This window comes from Protopterus annectens, chromosome 11.part0 (assembly GCF_019279795.1).
Source record: "Protopterus annectens isolate FY-2018-M chromosome 11.part0, PAN1.0, whole genome shotgun sequence".
Taxonomy (NCBI): domain Eukaryota; kingdom Metazoa; phylum Chordata; order Ceratodontiformes; family Protopteridae; genus Protopterus; species Protopterus annectens.
Genome location: NC_056745.1, coordinates 481975233 through 481989641, shown reverse-complemented (window position 1 = coordinate 481989641; position 14409 = coordinate 481975233). Strand labels below are relative to the sequence as shown.

At 42.7% G+C, this 14409-nt stretch overlaps 1 protein-coding gene across 1 annotated transcript in view; it reads right to left on the bottom strand.

The window, feature by feature from the left end:
* Positions 1 to 14409, bottom strand: part of ZDHHC17 (zinc finger DHHC-type palmitoyltransferase 17) — a 1884000-nt gene that overhangs the window by 945189 nt on the left and 924402 nt on the right. The window contains exon 8 of the mRNA XM_044087981.1: positions 11801 to 11926. Coding sequence (XP_043943916.1) covers positions 11801 to 11926 — 126 coding nt within the window. The remainder of the gene's footprint in view (positions 1 to 11800; positions 11927 to 14409) is intronic.

Below are 14409 nucleotides of genomic sequence, written 5' to 3'. Positions count from 1 at the left end.
GGTATAGCTAAGGGCCTATGTTGAGGTAAAACAAAAATTCCCTAAGCCTTTTCCTGAATCAGAGAAGTCCTGACCTTCCCACTTAAAATGTTCCCTCATAGAATGAAGTGTCTCTGAAAAGAAAAATCCTCTGGAGGAGAAGCAGAAGGAGTGGAATCTTCTGCATCAGAATCAGAATAAGGAGTGTACTCCTGCAAGTCTTCAGCCGAAGACTCTGAATCATCCGCAGCCTGTTCAAAACTTTCCAACTCTGGCTCCACCCTAGGCCTCTTATCAGGAGGTGGCATAGAACCTCTAATCAGAGTAATCAAATCTTCTGCCATTTTAAGCATGTGCTTCTTAGGCACAGACCCTGCTGAACTAGGAGTGACACCAACATAAGCTAAACCTGGCCTGCCTCTGGAAGAAGCCTTGGAAACAGAAGGAGAGGGCCTAACCACCCTGGGAAGGCAGGGGAGAACAGAGACCTGAGAAGCCCCTTCAGCCTGGCCTGCTTCTTGAGAGGCCACATCCTGCAAAATCAAGGTCTCCCCCTGAGACTCCAGAGAAGCCACCATCGGAACCACCGGTTCCATTGAAGCCTCTAAAGAACCGGCGTCCGGAACGGACAACTCATCTTGCCTGGGTTTAACCGCTTTGTCTTTCCGGCGGCATGTTATAATTGCACCGCTTCAATACCAGCCTAGCACAATCCAACCTTTATTAAACCTAGCACAAAGCGACACCCGACTTCGCGTGCTCAGGCCCCAAACAAGGAATGCACAAAGAATGATAATCCCTATGCGGTATCTGTTTCCCACAAGAAATACAATTATTCACTTTTTCTGACATCCGGTAATACACTGAGGCAAGAAAAAACAAAATATTCCCCAGAGCCAACTTGGATTTGGTCTGAAACTCCGAACTCGAAAAATTTCAGAGCTGCTTCTGCATCGGACCATGCGGCAAAAGACTGAGGATGTGGCGTCGGTCATGCGCTTTTGTACCCTGGCGTCCTGATGTCAGTTTTGACCCAGCCTAATACTTTGGTATTACCGAGGACAGCGGACTACCCATATGTAAGGACTGCAGCAATGTGAGATGAAGAGCATCTACACAAATCAACCATAAAATTATTTTTTTCTTGCCACTCACCACCAGAATTCTTAACCTTAGCCACCATATGCCCCTCCCTCAGAATGAATTTATTTCTATTTTTGCTGACCAGGGTAAAGCACTGATCCCGCTAAACCTTTTTCTGACTCAGCCTGGGGATACTAATAGTATGTAAACAGTCCCAGATAAACAACAGTCATAGAATAATATTTACTGACATTTGATTACCAGGAAAGTCCCACTGTGTAGGAGCCCATTTTCAGTGAAGCCCCCGGAAGAAAAGCTCCAAAGTATTACAAAACATTTAAATAACATACATTTTTCAATCATTAAAAATACAATGAACAACCACAGTTTAAATAACTATATCAAATTTGACAGAAAGTACAGTTTTGTACCTACCATAAATGTAGATGTTCGAGTGTCTTCACTGCTGCAGTCATTACACTTGGGTTATCCTGCCGTCAAGCGGTCCCGCAGTCGGCCAGAGTTCCAAAGTCATGGTCCGGCATCGGTTGCTGTCGCCTCTTCCCTGACGTTAGTGCGCCAGGGGTATATAAGATGCAGCAGACACCATTTTCTTCAGTTTTTCTTGCTCCAGATGTCAGGTAGGCAATACATATTGCTAATGAAACATACATGAAAAATAAAACCAAAATGTTCAGTTACCAGCAAATACACCACATAGGTAGTATAGGGTAGAAAAGTGTAGAGAAGTCCCAGCTAAGTCCCAGCTAAGAAAGAGGGGATGGAGGGAGGGTAACCTGGACTGCAACAGAAGACACTCGAACATCTACATTTATGGTAGGTACAAAACTGTACTATGTTCATCGTGTTTCACTGCTGCAGTCATTACACTTGGGTTGAATCTCAAAGCTGAGGTTGGGTGGCTGGTTCTATAGAGATTTGGGGTGGCTATGAGGCCCTGCAGCACTGCATTGGCAAAGCCAGCTCTGATTCTAGAATAAAGAGGCAAGTGATGATGCTTGGTAAAGGTGTGCACTGAACTCCAAGTTGCAGCTTCCAAGATATCTTTGGTAGGTACTCCTCTAAGACAGGCAGTTGAAGTGGCTGTTGCCCTGGTGGAATGTGGCCTAATGTTACTAGGTACAGGTTTCCCATGCTGTTTGTAGCAGAAACGGATACAGTGTCCTATCCACTTTGAAATGGTCTGCTTTGAAATAGCCTTTCCCTGTGATCCTGCAGCATATGCCACAAACAATTGCTCAGTTTTTCTGAAAGCTTTTGTTTTGCCCAAGTAGAAACGTAACTGTGCATGTCCAATGAATGCAGAAGTTTTTCCCCTTTATTCTGGGGATTTGGATAAAAAGTTGGCAAGTGAATAGTTTGGGTAAGAGCCACACTGGAAACTACCTTTGGCATAAATTAAGGGTTTGTTCTTAAAGAAACCCTGTCATTGCGAAAAATGATGAAAGGCTCCACTGCCATTAGTGCCTGTAACTCAGACTCTTTGTGCTGAGGTTACTGCCAGAAGCAGAGCAGTTTTCCATGACACATATTTTAATTCTGCTGAATTGGCTGGCTCAAAAGGAGGTAAAGTTAGTTTTCCAAGACAAAATTGAGGTCCCAAGTTGGTGTTGGTGCTCTCCGGGGCGGTCTTATGTTTTTAGCCCCTCTGAGGTACTGTTTTAGCAATGGATGAGAGAAAATGAAAGGATCTGTGTTGTAATGAGCCGAGATGGCAGAGGAGTGGATCTTAATGGATGAAAAGGATAGTCCTTTGTCCAGCATCTCAGTTAAGTATTGTAAAATCTGAGGCATATTTGGGACAAGAGGGTCAAAGCTTTGAGCCTGATCCAGGCACAGAATCTCTTCCACTTTTCTGAATAAGATTTCCTGGTGCTAGGCCTCCTGGCCTCCAAAATGGCATCCATAACAGCTTTAGAGAGAGGTATTGTCTGCTTGACTAAGGAATCTGCCATGCAGCCAGGTTTAAGGTTCTGAGCTGACTGCGCAGGATCTGATTGTTTTGCTGAGTCAGCAGGTGTGGAGTTTGAGGTAAAATCCATGGTGGTTCTTGAGCTAAGTTCTTTAAGATTGGGTACCAGTGCTGGCGTGGCCAGTCTGGGGCAATCAGGATCATCTGTGGTTTTTCTTGTCTGGCTTTTAGGAGTACCTTTGAAAGGAGAGGCAGTGGTGGGAAGGCATAAACTTTTAGGCTTTTCCAGTTGAACGAGAGAGCATCCACTTTCCATGCTTGTGTGTGATAAGTCCTTGTGCAAAATTTTTGTAGTTGGCAATTCATTGGGGAGGCAAAAAGATCTGGGCACCCCCATTTTTGCATTATCATGCTGAATACTTGTGGATTCGATTTCCACTCGTGAGGATCCATGATGTTTCTGCTTAAGTCGTCTGCCAGACTATTTTTCTTTCCTGGCAGGAATTGTGCTTGCAGATGAACTTGATAGGTTAGAGCTGTGTTCCACAAGGTCATGGCTTGTCTGCATAGGGGATAAGAATGAGTGCCCCCTTGCTTGTTTATGTACCACATAATTGTGGTGTTGTCTGTCTTTAAAAGCAGTTGTCCTGGATGTAGAAGGTCCCTGAAAGCTGTTATGCCCTCTCTTTTTGATTGATGTGAAGGTGCATTTGGTCTGCAGCCCACTTGCCTTGAATACATTTTCCTGCCATGTGTGCTCCCCAGGTGTAACCCGAAGCATCTGTTGTTAGTGTCTGCCTGGCTGTGGGTAGAATGAAGGGTTGTCCCTTGTTGAGGTGACATGCCTGTGCCCACCATCGAAACTTCTGTTGTAGGCAGGGAATTAGTGGTATAACTGCTCCCAAACTGTGTTGAGTCCAAACACATTTTAGGTACCATTGTAATTTCCTCATATGCAGTCTGGCATATGGAATTAGTAGTATGCAGGATGCCATGAATCCCAAGGCCTGCAGAATTTTTCTTGCAGGGAGTTGGGTTTTTGTTGCCATCAATTAAAAGTACTGAGTCAGTTGTTCTTGCTTGTCTGGCATGAAATAAGCCATCTGGGCCGTTGTATTTAAGCTGGCACCCAGGAATATTATCTCTTGTGAGGACACTAGTTTTGACTTCTTTTCGTTTACTGTGTACCCCAGGCAAATTAGCAACCTTTTTACAAATGCCAGATGCTTTAGAAGAATGTCCTTGCTCTCTGCTTGAATAAGACAGTCGTCCAAGTATGGATATATTTGAATTCCTTTTTGTCTGCAAAATGCAATTACTGGTGCCAGGCACTTTGTGAAGACCCTGGGCGCAGTAGATAAGCCAAAGGGCAGTGCAGAGAATTGGTAGTGCATTGAACTAGCTATTAATCTGAGGTATCTTCTGCAGTTCTGTCTGATAGGGACATGCAGGTATGCCTCCTTGAGGTCCAAAGTAACAAGCCAAGCCTTCTTGCCCAGCATGGGTAGAAGCTGCTGTAGTGTCAACATTTTGAATTTCGGAACATCCAGGTAAGTATTTAGAGTAGAGAGGTCTAGTATAGGTCTCCAGACTTTGTCCTTTCTGGGGACCAGGAAGAGTCTTGAATAAAATCCTTGACCTTGTTCCTGTTGTGGCACTTTTTGAATAGCTCTCATGTCCATGAGGGCTGTAATTTGTTTTTGTGGCTCTGCCCATTGATTTTGTGGCAGGTCTGGCATTATTTTAACCTTGGTAGTGTGTGAAAATGGAACCTGTAACCTTGAGACACAATATTCAGAACCCATTTGTCTTGGGTGATCATATGCCAATTTTGAGAAAAAAGTTCTAGTTTTCCCCCTAAGGGAGCTGCCAAAAGTAAGTGCTTGGCATTCGAAGGGGGAAGTCATTGGGGCTGTTTCCTATAAGGTTGTGACTTGTCTTCACCTCCTTTTGGGGTTGAAGCACCCCACTGTCGTGGTCTATAGGAACCTTGGGGCTGAGATCTGCCTCTTGGGCGTCCGTATCTGCCTCTTTGTGGTCTGTCTGACACTGGAAAGGACCAATTCTTTGAAGGCCAATTTCTGCTAAATCGAGGTGGCTGTACCTGTAAGAAATCCTTCACTGTTTGCATAGATGTTGCTTTATCCTCCATTTTCTTTAATACCTCTTCTGCGTTAACACCAAATAAAATATCCTGCTGTAAAGGAGCATCCAATAATTTTGCCTTAACATGACCAGGCAAACCTTGTTCTTTTAGCCAAGCATGCCTTCGAATCACAGATCCTGTAACTGCTGCTCTACAAGAAGCCTCTAATGAATCAAAACCACATTGCAGAGTATGTTTTCCCACTTGTTCAGCTGCATGCAATAAATCCTGCATTTCCTTATAGTCAGGATGTTCTGAACTTGTAAGCATTTTCTGTTTTAACAGAGACATTAAATATTGTTGGTATTTAAGCACATGAAACTGGCAATTTAAAGCTCTCACTGCTAAAGTTGCAAAAGTGTAAACTTTCTTCCCCCATCTGTCTAATGCTCTAGAATCCCTGTCAGAAGGAACTGGATTTTTAGCCGTGGAAGCCTTTAACCCCTTTGGGACCCTGGGAAATAGTTTCTGGGTCAGCAACAGGGTTTTTATAGAGACATTTGTGAGAGTCAGGGACTCTGTAGTACCTGTCTGGCTTGACTGGAGCAGGAGGCAAAGAATCAGGATTTAAACTGGATTCAGAGAACACTTCATCCACAATATCTAACACTGGCGGAATAGCAAGGGGCCTGTGCTGAGGCAGTAACAGAAAGTCTCTGAGCCTTTTCTTGGATTCGGAGTAGTCCTGGCCCTCCCAGTGGAAATGCTCCCTCATGGTATGTAAAGTTTCCCCAAAAGAGTAATCCTAAGGAGGAGAGGCTGAAGGAATTGATTCTTCAGCATCAGAGTCCTCATAGGGGGGTAAAGAGTATCCCTGGTCTGAAGAGGAATCAGAAGAAATGGAAACCTGGTCAGAGGAATCATAATCTGTATCCTGCCTAGGCCTTTTATCAGGAGGTGGATGGGAAACCCTGATCAAAGTAATTAAGTCTTCGGCCATTTTGAGCATCTGTTTTTTAGGCATGGAGGCCTGTCCAGGTGAATGCTGTACTTGCTTCTTTGTCTTTAAAGGAGTTTTAGACTTGACTGTAGTTTTTATGGTAAGCTGTGAAGGTCTGAAAACACCCTCAGAAGCCAATGCCTGCTCAGCGGTTCCAGACCCATCTGAAGGGTTAGTTTCGGTAGGCCCAACACCTTGAGTATCCTGAGGCCTAGACATCTCCACGTGGGAGTCGGAAGCGGCCTGTGGTTCAGAGGTAGCGGGTGTCAGGGGCTGCAAAAGCACCTCACTGAGAACCGGCGACAGGCCCAGAAGAGGCTTCATCATCAGTTTTGGGCCTCGGATGCCTGTCCTTATCCTTGTCTTTGCGTTTTTTGTGTATTCCGGTCGTCGGTTGTTCTGACGGCATGGTATAATTAAACCTTCGGCCAAAGTAGTGGCGAGCAAAATCAAACCGACATGTAACAGTGCGTTTGTTAAATCTAACACAAAACCGACTAGTGACGTGGTCTGGGCCTAGGCATGGAATACAGTAAGAATGAAAATCCTTATGAGGTATTTGTTTCCCACAAGAAATACAATTATTAACTTTTACTGACATCGGTCTGAGGCAAGAAAAAGTTTCCCTAACGGGGTACTTAGCTTTATTGAAGACTTCGGTTCTGAAATTCGATTTGAAAATCTCAGGAGTCGGCTGACCGGCACTTGCGAACTGCTTTTGCTTCAGGCACCGCGGCAAGAAAGACTGAAGAAAATGGCATCGGCTGCATCTTATATACCCCTGGCGCACTGACGTCAGGGAAGAGGCGACAGCAACCGATGCCAGAACAAGACTTTGGAACTCTGGCAGACTGCGGGACTGCCTGACGGCAGGATAACCAAAAGTGTAATGACTGCAGCAGTGAAACACGATGAACATCATGAAAAACCTTGAATAACAATAGATACAAGTCACATGAAAATGAATTAATATTTAGAGAAATTTTAACCAGTTTATAGAGAAATTAAAGGTAAGTTAGTATAATACAAACAGGAACTGCAATATGAAGTGAGAGAAAAGGAAACTTATGGTATACTTAGAAAGAAAGTGAGTGGAGAGAAACTGACAGAAGTAAGGAAGGGAGTGAAGAAGGGACAGTAACGAGTTATAAGGTATGAATAGGTACTTGTTCACATTTAGGGTTATAGTTATCCTGGTGTTGACGAAGAACAGAGCCATCGTTTGACTAGAAAGTCTTTCAGAATGGTTTTAAAGGATGGGGGGGGTGGTATTAACCTAATGGATACAAGTAAGGAGTTCCAGCCCTTAGCAACATGGTATGAGTATAGAAAATGTTCATCAGATTTGATAGGTTTGTGGACAGGAATGAGTTTTTGGTCAGTGAATTGTAATGACAGACTGGGAACATAGCTGTGTAGTTCTGACCAATTTAGGCTTTTCAGTACTATACAGTGGTGGGTTCTGAAACAGGTATTTGCTGCAAATTTAGCAACTTTGCTATAGCATTGTTCAAGTTTTGACTTTTGTGATGTGCCGTCATCCCCTTTGGGAAAAACCCAGTTCCCATAAATTACCACATCGATGGTAGTCCAGTGAACACAGAAGGCGTCATAAGAGATCTGGGGGACACAGGTTGACAGCAACCTCTCTTTTGACAACCACATTGCCACTGTGGTCAGAAAGTCCTTCTATATGGCACATCTGATTACTAAGGGTTTTGCATCCAGGAAGAAAGAGGTTATTGTCTCCCTCTACTCTTCCCTCATTAGGCCAATCATCAAGTACAATGCCCCATTTGGCATGTACCTCAATAGACACCTACAACAACTGGAGAGGCCGCAAAAATACCTCACAAAGAGGATCTAAGGCCTTAAACACTTGTCCTATATGGACAGACTAAAAAAAACTCCCAACTGTTCTCTGTCTCATATCACCTACTTAGAGGCGATCTCTGCTCGACTTACAAAGCCACGTCTGACCCAGCTCTGTTAGAAATGCCACATCTAATGAAATCCCAATCCCTCCTCACTACACATTCCAGAGACCTCAACCTCATTACCACAATCAATAGAAAAAGCTGGAGGGACAGGTTCATAACCCAGAGACTGCCCATGCTATGGAACAGACTTCCCATACATGTGAAGCAGAGCGCCTCACTGGCCCTCTTCAAGAGAAATCTTGGTGAGTTGATGGGAAATAGAAAATTCACCCTGGGGATCACTCCAGTGGCTCTACTGGACAGAGGCACTGGGAACTACTGTCGGGTGGCATGATGCCACAGTAATCCTATGGGTTAGGCTTGTAAAGGCTCCAGGGCCATTAGCCTAGTACACACCTATGGTTCAAGGTTAGCAAGGATGGGAGCACCATAAATAAGTGTGGGGATAAGATAAATAGTGGCAACTGTAGTTTTAGTTGCTTCTGTAGGAAAGTTTTTTGTTCTATAAAGCCTCCCTAGTTTTTGATAAGTTTTTCTTACGTAATTTATATATGCAGGTTGAATTTAAATTTTTCATCCACCATCATTGCAATAATTTGCTCTGAGGAGTGGCTTCAAAATTTAAATTCTTCTCTTGATAATACAACCATTGTTTTCTTCATGACAGAGGGACTGACTTAAGTGTGAGCTGTAAGTTACAAAGCCATGTTTCACAGGTTCATAGGTTGGTACTAGGCTATCAGCCCTAGGGCCTATACAAGCCTAGCCATAACAATTCCCTGGCTATTTCTTCCCACACTATTTACTTCCCTGGACCCCTGTCTAGCAGGGCGACTGACGTGATCCCCGGGGTGAATTTCCTTTCTCCCATCCAATCGTCAAGGTTCCTTTTGAAGAGGGACAAACAGGCACTCTGCTTGACATGTATGGGTGTCCGTTAAAGCTTCCAGAATAATTTTTTGAACAACTGCCATGTTGTCAGATGCTCAAATGAGTGTGGAGTTATCTGTATACTGTATTAGGGATACCTGCTGTGTGGCTATTTGGAGGATGTTGGTGAGAATGTTAAAGAGGACATGACAAACGATAGAGCCTTGCGATACACCAGTGGTGACTGGGAGGTATGGAGAGAGGGTGTAGTGCCATTTTACTGATATCTATCGGACAGGTAGCTTTTGAACCATAGAAGGGTGGGCTGAGAGAGACCTAGTGAGAACATCTGAAGTAGAAGCTTGCTGCTCAAACAGTTTTTCTTGAACTATCACTATGTACAGTACGATGGCAAGGGATTACTATTCAGTTACATGGTTTCCTTTTAAAATGCTTTTCTCTGCACACTAATACTCTGTATTACACACTGTTGAGCTTCTTGCTACTGATATCTGCTGCATTAATATTAGTCACTTGTGTGCATCTATACTTAAAACTGCTGCTTCTCTGCTTTGTGAAGGCACTGTATCAGTTTTAGCTAATATCTTAACTGGAAGCAAGATTTTTTTTTATTTGTCATAAGAAATGCTGGATATTATTTGCAGCAAATTACCTCCTATATACTTGGCAAGTAATTCAGAGGGGTTACAAGTGACTCAGTTATTGTAACTAATGTGTTAATGTGTTTAAGAAATAGATTCAAGAAATTCTCTTCAAGGGCAGAGTCTGAGAGGTGAATTTTTTTAAATCCATTTCTTAAATGTGTTAACAAGATTTCTGATCAGAGACCTGATCATGATTCATTGCTAATACCCACAAAGGTTTAGCTGCCCCAATGTATTACAGTTTATTAAAAAAATGTGTTGGATTGCAACACTGCCACGTACATTCTGCAATGCCAAACAAAATGCAGACAGAAACAAATAAGGCATTTATAAAAACAGCTTTACAGCTGTTACACACTTGTTTCTGCCACACGTCTGGTAACAGACAGCATTAAGTGTATGAAACGGCTTTAAGCCTATCATAAGGTTTCTGATGGTGTTCTGTGATGTAAGAAAGTCTGGATAATTATGTTCTGAAGTACAAACCTCGTTATAAGCTTGTTACATCAAGGTACATACCTGAGAGCTTGCTATAAAAAGAATTTTCCCCGATTTCAGAGTGTAATCAGTGCATGTCACATACTACAATGTTTTATTTCTTGCTTTGCAAAATGGAACAGCATTTCATCATTCTACAGCAGTAGAACTGTCAACTCCCATTATGGCAAGAGTCTGATTTAGAATATTGACAAAGGAAAAGCATTTTTCTTAAAAAAGTATCATAGGAGGTTACTAGGCTAATGGCCTTGGGGTCCTTACAAGCCTAGCCAAGAGTTTATCCCCAAAAAAGAAACCTCAGTCAGCACTTGTCATCCCTGTCAATGAGGGACACAGGTGGAACCCCTAGGACAAATTTGTGGTTTCTCATACACTCATCAAGGTTGCACTTGAAGGTCAGCGAAATACGCTGACATATATGGGAAGTCTATTCCAGAGATGGGGCAGCCTCTGAGAGACAAAACTGTCTCTCCAGCAGGTTTTGTTGATGTTGCATATTAAATTTAGGCCTTTCAAGTGGGTAATGCATGAGGTGAATCTCTATTGGGCAGGGTCCAATATTGCCTTGTAGGCAAGACACAGACCACCTCTGAGCAATCTGTACAATACTGAGTACAGTGATGGTGATTTGAGCCTGTCCGCATAGGACAGGTGTTGGAGGCCATGGACTCTCTCTGTGAGGTATTTCTGTGGCCTTTCCAGTTGGTGCAGGTGTTTGGAGAGGTACATATCAAACGGGGCATTATACTCAATCACTGGCCTAATGAGAGAGGAGTACAGAGAGGTAATAGCCTCTAAGTTTGCTACGTTATTACAGGTTAAACGTGTTAATAAGCATAAAAAATATTACATTTGCATATGCATGCGGCTTTAGGCAAGTATACAAATGTGTATTTGCTTTGTGAGATCATAAACACTTTAGGACCTACAGTGCTTAAAACTGGAAGTTATAAGATATAAATATTTTTCAGACAGGTAGTCTCTTTGCTGGGATTATATGCAAATTAAGCCAGATAACACCAATGAAAAATTCCCTATTGTACTGTCTTCTTTCTTAGGCTTAGTTAAGTACGACTGACTAACAAAACAAACTGAGGAGAAATAGAGGTTGGCCATCCTGGGCATAAGATGTTGGATGGCGGGAAATACTCATCAGGTAACAATAGGGTGAGAATGCAGTACTGGCATACATTTATGATGTTGTGACAATATTCTGGCTTCATAACTGAATGCAAACAACATATTTCAGTTTTAGGCTGCAGTCAGAAGTGCTATTAACTGCGGCAATTTTAAAAAAGCAGCAGCTCACACTCTACAGATTTTTTTCCCCTAAATTTGGGAAGATTTTTTTTTTAATTAGAAACTTTAGATGGGGGGTGGCAATAAGAGGAACTGCTCTGGGTGCCAGCAACCCAACTATAGCACTGATGACTAGCAGAATTAGCAGATGAATTAGAGTAATACCAAATGTCTACTACTATAGTTGGTCACATCCCTGGTTTTCTGAACAGAAATAATCCTAATTTAAAACATGGAAAACACTACTGATAAAAAAGAGAACCCTATAAATACACAGTGTTAAAATACTTCATTTATATCCTATACATCAGCATCATTGTGTTCTTTATAAGTTAGTCTTGTACACTTCAAGTGTAGGAGTCCACTAAGCCTATTGTTAGAAAGCAGAACCTGTAAATTAGCACAATAAAATAAAATAAAGAAATTATAAGATACTGATTTACTCACTTTATCTGCTTTTAGCTTCTTCAGGAAAGAAGGACTATCAAACCCTTTGGCTTGTCTAGCTTCCTGTAGATGGTTAACCATCCACACATTTTTTCTTTGCCTTGCAAGATCCAGAGGTGTTTCACCCTGTGAAAAGCATTACAGAATATATTACAGATAAAATGCCACTGATTTTATAAAGGTAAATGCTGAAGTCTACATTTGCTGCCACAAAAGTTTTTCAGTAACGTAATTTATCAAACTGGCAACCAGTTCGGCTGATGCAAGGCAAAATACTATCATTAAGCAATTTTAGTGACAATGTCTGAAATCACTGCTATTGGATCACAGGCATATTCAATGACAAATGCAAACCACGTAAAATGAATACAGACATACTGTGGAATCCCAGATGATACCAAACTGTTTTAATAGTACTATGACAACAGGGTTCATTAAAAAATGAAGGGTGGCATACACAGTTATTACTTTTTACTGAAATGAAAAAAAAATAACATTTAAAACACCTGAAGACAACCTCTATATGGAACAAGCCAACCAATATGAAAGACATTAAGAAACACATTTAAATTAACAGCTGTTGCTAATACCAAACAAATTTTTGCTAGGCTAAAAGTTGGAAGAATGTGTATATATTAAATGTACTGAGGAAAGCCAAATGCAAATGATGACAAATGCTGCAGGAATGTTAAAAATCAATACTTGTTTTCATACTAATATAAGCAGGGTAATGGCTCACTCATTTCCATTAGCAAAACTGGTAGCATGATCATGTACGTATTATGCCATTATTACGTGTTAGATTCTGTTTATACCCTGCATAAATATAAAATGAGGTTAATTACATTGGTTATACATCTCACTAAAGGTTATGTCAACCAGCTGATTTGCTGCATAGGTTCATAGGTAGGTAACTAGGCTATCGGCCCGAGGGCCTCTGTAAGCCTAGCCAACAAGGTTCCCTGGCTTACGCCACACAAGAAAGTTATTTTCCTGTGCCACTGTCGAGCAGAGAGACAGAAGTGATCCCCGGGGTGTATTTCCTATTTCCCATCCACTCATCAAGATTTTTCTTGAAGAGTGCTAATGAAGAACTTTGCTTGACATAGCTGGGTAGCCTGTTCCAGAGTATGGGAAGTCTCTGGGACAGAAATCTATCCCTCCAGCATGTCCTGTTTATTGTGGTGACAAGGTTTAGGTCCCTAGAGCATGTAGCTTGGAGGGATTGGGATTTCTTTAAGTGGAGCATGTCCAACAGCTCTGGGTTTGACATAGCTTTATATGTTAGGCAGAAATCACCTCGGAGTAGGTGATATGCTAAGGAGTAAAGCTGGAGTTGTTTGAGACGGGTCAGTGTAGGGGCATCTGTTTGAGGCCAGTAATCCTCTTTGTGAGGTACTTCTGTGGCCTTTCCAGCTGCTCCAGATGTCTTGTGAGGTACATTCCAAAAGGGGCCTTGTACTCTATACTGGCTCTAATGAGCGTCGAGTAGAGGGGAACAATGACCTCTTTATTCCTGGAGGAGAACCCTTTTATGATGAGGTGTGCACGTAGAAGGACTTCCTGACTACTGTAGCGATGTGACTATCAAAGGACAGACTACTGTCCACCTGGGTCCCAAGGTCTCATCACACATTCGGTGTTAAGTAGACTGCTGTCTATGTAGTAGTTCATGGGTACAGAGTTTTTACCAAAGGGGATAAACAATGCACTTTTTGGCAGTGAGCTTGAGGCCATGGCTCTGACACCAGGCATCTGTCTCAGTGAGGCCCTTCTGCAGGATTTCCACATAATTTGGGGACTCGACTATGGCTCCTAGTTTGCAGTCATCTACGAACTTCATTACCCAGTGGCCTTCTGTGTTAGCCTGTACTTCAGAGAAGTAGATATCAAACAGGAGAGGTCCCAGGACTGAACCCTGTGGTACTCCACTTGCCACTGGTTTGAGGTCAGATTTGGAGTGTGCAACTTTTACAGTGTGGGTTCTGTCAGTGATCCAGTTGGCAACCCATCTTGTGAAGTAGGGATTTATACCTAGTTTAGTGAGTTTAGCTATAATTCCAGAATGGGGGATGGTGTTGAAAGCCTTGGCGAGGTCAAGACAGGCTGTGTGAACCACCTTACTCTCATCTACGGCTTTGGTGACTGCCTCAAAGTCGACCAGGTTCAGAAGGCATGATCTGCCTTTCACAAACCCGAAATGGGTGGGATCCAGAGTCTGGAGGTTACCAATGTCTTTGTTTATGAGTTCCATGATGATACGTTCCATGGCCTTGCAGACCAGGCTCGTCAGGCTAATAGGATGATAGTTCCCGGGATCAGTGGTGGCTCCCCCTTTGTGCAGTGGGCTAACTGTTGCTGTACGCCATTCAGTGAGCACAAAGCCTGATGTGAGGCTATGATTGAACATGGTGCTTAGGTGGGGAGCCAGTTCGTTCTGAAGTTTGTGTAAAATGCAGCCTGAGATGTCGTCCGGTCCTATGGATGCTGTGTTTTTGGCTTTAGAGAGTGCAGCTTTTACCTGCGTAGTTGTGATTACAGGGACTCTGCATTCTTCCTGTGTAGATATGCAATTTCGTAAATGGCTCAAAACAAAATTCTGTGTTATG